The 7523-nt window shown below is 44.3% G+C and overlaps 1 protein-coding gene across 1 annotated transcript in view; it reads right to left on the reverse strand.

The window, feature by feature from the left end:
- osbp2b (oxysterol binding protein 2b) overlaps positions 1-3701 on the reverse strand; it is a 53702-nt gene extending 50001 nt beyond the window's left edge. Inside the window, exon 1 of the mRNA XM_008276547.1 lies at positions 3461-3701. Within this exon, the coding sequence (XP_008274769.1) occupies positions 3461-3618 (158 nt within the window). The 5' untranslated portion in view covers positions 3619-3701. The remainder of the gene's footprint in view (positions 1-3460) is intronic.
- Positions 3702-7523: the final 3822 nt, after the last annotated feature.

Here is a 7523-nt window from a genome sequence, read left to right on the forward strand (position 1 = left end):
AGGAGCCCATTAACAAGATTAGATCACAGCAGCCACATCTCTTGCTCCAGTCACTCTGCTGATGTGCCAGGCTAGTAAACATGATTCAGGCCAGGCTGTACCCTCCAGCTGGGCCCAAGGTTGGCTAGCTCACCGCTCTCCCTCCCCACCTCCCCGCACCCAGCAGCTGAGTGTGCAAGCAGCAGCACCACCACAACCTGACCCTCCACGGGGACGCAGACGGTGCCGAACCCCCAGTGAGCACTTAAATTGATACTATCTAGTTACCCTCCTGCAGCTGAGAAGGAAACATGGAAGGCCGAGTCTACTATGAAAGACAAGGCTGGATTCACTGATATGGCAGCTCCAATAGCACTCAAAGCTTTAATGCCCTGTAATCTTCCCCAACACACAAAGCTGGATTTACTTTAAGAGGTGCGTAAGTAGCGCCGAGAGTATTAAAACTGGGAGGAAAAGTCAATTAAGAAATTAAAAAAGAAGGAAATTCGGCGAGAGAGGGAGGACAAAGACCTCGTCATACGTCCATACAGCACGACGAGGCTCTTTGCCCGATTTAAACGAAATAGGACAAGACACAACGCTGATGTGGAATAAAAATCAGCCAGACTTGCAGTGTCGGAGCCAAAAGTAATCAATAACAAATGCAATGCTGAATCCCTATAAAACTCATTACAATTTAACAGGCACAAGTGCTGAGTGCGTCTGTCCGTTCACAGAGCCAAAGCATTGAATAAGGTCCACCACCGGATTCTCAGCTCCAGGTTAACAAACTAAGCCTTTGCTTTGACAACAGCTGGCCTCAGGAAGGAAAGCGATCCCCTGGGTTATTGACTAGCCCTCTAACTGGAGAGTCAGTCATTATTGATTTATCAAGAAATATAAAGCAGCCTTTGACAAAGGGAAAACAAATATTGAACACTGCAAATCAGCAGCTGATCAATGCCTGCTGGACTTCATCTAAAGTCGTTTGGGTGTCAAAATGCATCCTCTCATGACAGCCTTTAATGAGTTTTAAAAGGTCTTTCCACTAAATCATACCAAAGCCTTTGAAAAGAGGAGTGCATGGTTCTTTCTACGCTTCAACCTAAACATACAAGTCACCTTCAATCTTAGTGCTAATAAAATAATGAGCCGTAATCATGACAATAATTAGTTTTTCTTTTCACCTCATCAAATTGTAGGACAAAGATAGAACAAAGATGTGCTGCAGAAAATGTACATCTGAGACGCGACGCAATTATCACTTGGCATACAATGAAGACACATCAATTAACGTGTTGTCACTTTCGTCTGACTGTTTCCCTTTTTACTCGGCTCACAATGGAAGTGCAGACCAGGGAAGACGCACACAAAAGGAACACAAAGCCCGAAGTCAGACACACACACACACAATGTGGATCTGCCAGGAAGACATCAGTGGAGGGGACGACTCGTGCGCTTTACTGCCTCCGTGCTCGGATGTCGACAGGCTACCTTTACTCCGGGGACAGCAGCCACCTTACAACATAATGGACTATTAATAGGGTAGAGGCAACAGGCGTGTTTCCTTTCACCACAAGCCCAGGCAGGAGTACTGCTCTGGCTACTGTACGCTTCTGTCAAATAACACTTTGTTGACAACATAAGACAGTTGGGCTGCCTGAGAGAATGTAGCACTGAAGCGTTGTGACAAGACTGTAGCATGAAATGGGCTTGAAATGGGTTTGGATCAGATGATTTCTGCAAACATGACCAGGGAGGAATGTTCTCATTTCAATCTGGAAATCTGTTTTGCATTTATGAGTGCTGGAGCAGCAGGGAAGCATCACGACTCAAAACTTTGCCATGCAGTCAGAGGAACAAAACCTCCATATTGACAAGAATGATAACGATTAAAAAGACAATTACTCTCGAGGGATCAGCTTAGTGTCACACTGTTTTATCACTGCAAGCAATTACAGTTTGCTTTAACACATTAAGCAAGAAGTTTTTCAACTATACTTTTTTAACTATTTCTGATTTACTTCTCATTTAAACTACACAGACACAGCTCTGACTTCCAGCACTGTTAGCAGAGGAAGGTTAACTCCGCTGGGTGCACCTTCATTCTGCTGTGAACCATTTAATTAGGAGAACTGGGTCAGACCGGCTGCACAACTGTTGCAGCAAATACTCTTGTCTCTCCATTTATGTGGACTAAAAAGTGCACATCTTCGTTCGGTTGATATTCTGGACAATATGAACACTTTGTTTAAACTTCACCAAGGCCAGAGTGACCTAGAAGGTGATAAAGCAGAGAATGTCAGTGTTGACAAAAGCAGTCAAGTGGCAGCGAGCAAACTGGATCAACATGCACGAGCCAAGCAAAGAGGCAAAATATTATCAGCTCAAGGTCGACTTATCAGCTTTTTGAACACTTCAAACCACATCTTACTCAGCAAATGAAGCCGGCTCAGGTGAAAATGCCAGACCTTGAACTGATTTTACCTCACAGATGGTTCCCACAGTCAAGACTGAATATCCTCAGACTAGACCATGAGAATGTAAATTCACCTGCAAGCAAGGTTGTGTTAACACTGAAATGACACTGAATGCATTGTAATAGTTTTTTTGGTTTGGATTCATCTTAGACATTTGATTATGAATTTCCTTATGAGCTATTACAGTACAACATGCAGGACTCCTCTGTGCTGAACATTTGTCAGCCAGCTCTCTGACATGCTTTATGATCCATCCCTGTTTCCCCGCTGAGCCTGAACACCCACACCTGCAGGAAACACGACTCCCTTGCTAGAAGCACCTGAGCCACAGGTGTTTGGCTGTCGCAGAGCTAACTCCAGCTCGCATCCAGCAACTGTGTGATCAGAGTGAAGACAGGATGACAATGATAGCGACCATCTCTTGCTACGTATCTCCTTACAGGGATCCCACCGAGCAGCTCGGCTCAGTAACGTGAGCAAATGCGATGAATGGACCCACTTGGAAAAGTAATAAAGGCGGTAAACATTTGAAACAGTGACATTGACAGAAGAAGTAATAGTCAGGACTTATTCAGAACACGTTAAAATAGCAGGGCATGCTGTCGTGTTAGTGTCCCAGAGGAGCAGACAGCTGGATCTCCATCCTCCTGACAGCTCCTGACAGGAGGCTAGCGGGCTAGCTCCGTCTGCTAGCTAACGTCGGTACCTGGCTGTAATTGAATTTCTTACACTTTATTGAGTTAAGTTAGAAGACATGCTGCCGTACGTGTCTCTCCGTGTGTTTCTGTCTGTCTGCGACACACGGTGAGTTAAAGCACAACGTTTTGTCGCCGTCAGCTCGGAGTAAACAGCTGACTGTGTCCGTTTGACAGCTAGCTTTAGCCTGCTGCTAGCCAGCTGAGCAGCCAGCTGTAATGATGCGCCGACACACCAATACGACTCTGTGCGTCCGAGCGGCGTCTATTCAGCGCTTCAACACCCGCCACGTCTGCGATATTTACCTGTAATACGACAGCAGGCCGTTGCTGAGGACAAACCATCGCCGCTGGTAGCCCTTCAAATAGTTGGTCCATTTAAAAAGCCAGCCTTTGTAAGTATCCGACCCCGGTGCCGGGGCCGCGGCAGAGGCGGATGCCGAGCCCTTCCCTTGCTCGCTCATCCTCCGCTCCGCCGCACGCCGAAGGGTGCAGGATAAACCGGGGCCAGCGGAGACAGGGACACTACCCCACCGGGACTACCGGGGCGAGGGACGTCGGCACCGGCGAATGGATGCTTGACGGAGGAGGGTCCGGTGTGAGGGGGCGAGAGGAACCACCGTGAACCCCGCTCACATGACGCTGGAATGGACACCGGAGGAAGGACGAGAAGTGATGCCAAGACACTTTGCTGATGCAGACTGCAGAGGATCCAGAGCACAGAGCTGCGCTGGGTAGAAGGGAAGCTGCTCACATGGTCTCCTGTTAACGTGATGAAGCTGCCATTGACCTGACGGGGGGTTTTCACGGAGATCAAACAGTGTGTGGCAGCAGTCTGGGGAGGGAGCAGCCGCTGACCTGACCCGTCCTGCGGTGCGGACCGACCGGATGACCGCTCTATCCGCTCCGGTCTATGGTCCAGACCCGCACCACGTGACGTTGTTATCTAAACATTCCTAAACATTTGACATGCGGTTCTGCTGCTGGTCCCAGACCCGCTGCTGCTGGTCAGGTGAGAGGACAGACGCAGGTCAGAGGTCCTTCACGGCGCACATTTAATCATGTCACAGCAGGAAAAAGCAGGTTTGTGTTAATAACGGCTGCTTGACTGTCACCAGCACAACCAGGTTAATCATTAATGTTATTAATGACACGTGAGCTGTTATTAACCTTTAAAGTGTAGACAAACACACTCACTGGTAACAGGTGGTGAAAGATGTCTGCCATCCTCTCACTTGTGAAAAAGTTTATTGAACCACATAGTGTCGGGAAATTTGGGGTCAATTAGGGGTCAAATGAACCACATCACTAATTTAACCAAAGTCTGAAAGTTTGCAACTGACCCCAGAGCCACAACTGTAGTTTCCTGAATATATATGTAGTTCATTTGCAAAAACAGATAACTCCATCTTTACAAACCTTAAGAAAACCCTTTTTTCCATCGTTTACCTGAGACAATATCAATCAAGTTATCTCTGTTTTTGTCATGTCATTTGTACAGAGTCAAATCTACTCAACTTCAGTTTGATTGATATGATCTCAAGCAAACAACAAAAATAAGTTTTCTGAAAATCTACAAAAATGGAGTTGTATGTTTTTGCAAATGAACTCTCCATATACATGTAATATAAATGTTGCATATTGCCACCAAAATGCCATGAAATAAAATGACCACAAACCGACTGACATCTAAATGGGAATTTGATCGTTAGAGGTCAAATTAACCACATTACCGATTGGACCGATGTCTGAAAGTTTGTAACCAGCTCTATAGCCACTGCCTGCAGTTTCCTGCGTTGTTGCTGAATATTTCGTATACATCATGCATACGTGCTGCATTTTCTCTAAGAAATGTTGAAAAACAAAATGACAACAAACTGATTGACCCTTGTTTGTGGAATATGGAGGCAGTGTGAGTCACATTAGGATCAAATTAACTACATGACCAATGTGTGAAAGAGCAACTGTCCCCACAGTCACCGCCTGTGGTTTCCTGCATTATCACCAGATCTTAACACTCTGTTCTGTCGAGGGCATCTAGTGTCAAAATGTTGCTTTTTTTTTTTTCACTTCCTTATTTTGGTTGATTGCATACTGTATGGTGCACATCCCCAAATAAAAAATGTGATTCATCAAAACAAACACAACCTGACTGACACATCTTTGGGAATTTGCAGCACACATGCAAATGCATAGATCTGCCTACAGTCAGATATCCATCAGGCTACACTTGCAAAGCAGTGTCAAGGTAAGTGCAGAGATAATTACTCTAATTAGTTTCAACATTTTTTATCATTACCACACTGCCACCTCAAATGAAAGCGGGTCAGTTTAAACACAGGAGAGATGATTATCTAGTTTTTGTAGCACATATCTAAAGCAGAAATGCAACAACTGGAGGCTGATCGGTCGTCTGCCTCTGATCTGGCTCCTGATAACATCACTGTACCACAAGATGGCAATGTTGTCAAAAAGGTTCTGAACGTGTTGCAGCTGCTACACATGACTGAAAAGTGACCACAGCCAGGTTGCTGTTCTCAAATGCATTTAATAATTCATCATGTGTCAGAATAAACAAAATTACTCACAGTACCAACACCATAAAAATAAATACAAGTAATGTTTCTGATAAAAAACTGTAGCCCTTTTTATTTGAAAATGCGCCCACAAACAAACCGATGAGTACTCATGCTACACACATTTGCTTTCTAGTGTATCTCTGCTACATATTTCTCTTTTTTTTTTTTGAACTAGAAAAACAAACCAAACAGGGAAACTAACACAGCCATCTGTCCTGATTGATGGGTTCAACACTACATCTTGAGAATCATGAGCTTGTGCTCTCACATGCCAGTGAAAAACGACCACATTCACTCCACTCAGCTGCTCATTACTGTGTCAGAAAACCATGTATTACAAAAATTAAACACAATATCACATTTTCACATCAGTGCAATTAAACCCTGACCCGTTGGCTCTACCAACAAAAGCATGCAATTCAATTACTCTATGAATCACTCTTATATACAATAGGTCTGCTTACTGTCAGTGCAGCCATATTCACAAAGAACCTACCTTGGCCTAATTAAATGAAAAAGCAACTGTTAATCTCACAACATTACCAATTAAATAGTATTCAGATATTGGTATGAAAGCTTTATTAATGATCCTTTTGTGTCTGTGATGCACTCATGAGGCGTTTTGTGGAAGTCTTTGAGCTCTACTGTCTTACTTCTGCAGGATATCTGAGCGTGAGAGGATTACATCTCCCGTATGTGAGGCATTTTTAATATAATATTGTGTTACATATAGTCAGTCAGGACATCCCTTTGGGATTTTATTGCTCCTTTCTAATCCAAAGCTTCAACATCCGTCTCTTATCTTACCATGTCTGTCCTTTGCTTGCCTGAATGTCAGCTATCAAACCTGTATCTTTCTGTCTCCCACACTTACTCTAGCTCACTCACTCACTCACTCACTCACACACACACACAAAGACAGACACACAAACAACCACATTGCGTGTACAGGTTCTCGTTTCAGGCTCTGCAGCCTCCTGCAGGTCCCCGGTTCCCTGGATTTAATGTATTCATCAGAAACAGACACTGAGTGAGGGGAGGGAGCAGATTAAAGTCCTACAGTACATCATGATAAGGGACTGCAGTATTTTCTGCTGCAAGACAACCTTAAAACAGCCTTCCTTGGAACAAACAGCTTTAACCGGAGGCCAAATTTGTAACAGGGACAGGGGAAGGGGAAAAAAATGCAGGCTACTTCTCAGAATCTAAAATTAGACACCATCTACTATCTATGTACATTTCACGATAATCTTTACTCTCCACTATTCCAAGACCATTTTCCTTTCATACCCTTAAGTAAATCCAAATGTGTCAGGTATGAGCTTCTGCTGTTGATGTTACTGAATGTGACAAATTCAAAAGGAAGACTCGATGATATTGCTGTCTCTCCGTTTTGAGTCTCATGAACACAGCTTCCATCCTGTCAGGCCCAGCTGCAGACCTGCTGCTGTGTTATTTTCGGAAGCACAGCCGTAAATATTTAACTGTCTGGTTGATGTGATAAAAATAACTGTGCTCTGCTAATTGTATTGGTTTTTATTTACCTGCTTCTACCTCATTCCTCGTTTCTACACAACTGGCAGAATTTGACTAGGAAGTGGTTGGATGACCATGTGTGAAATTTTTAGTGTCTTATACAGCGCAAGAGTCTAATAAACCTCATTATGAAAAAACAGCTCAGTAAAGCAGGAGGCCACGGGGTATTTTTCCAGCCATTTAGATAAAAAGTCCTTTTCTCCGGTGCCGCTCCACCTCTCCTGGGTCGAGAAGGGCGGAGGGAGTTCTCAGGG

Source organism: Stegastes partitus, unplaced genomic scaffold (genome assembly GCF_000690725.1).
Source record: "Stegastes partitus isolate 25-593 unplaced genomic scaffold, Stegastes_partitus-1.0.2 Scaffold77, whole genome shotgun sequence".
Lineage (NCBI taxonomy): Eukaryota > Metazoa > Chordata > Actinopteri > Pomacentridae > Stegastes > Stegastes partitus.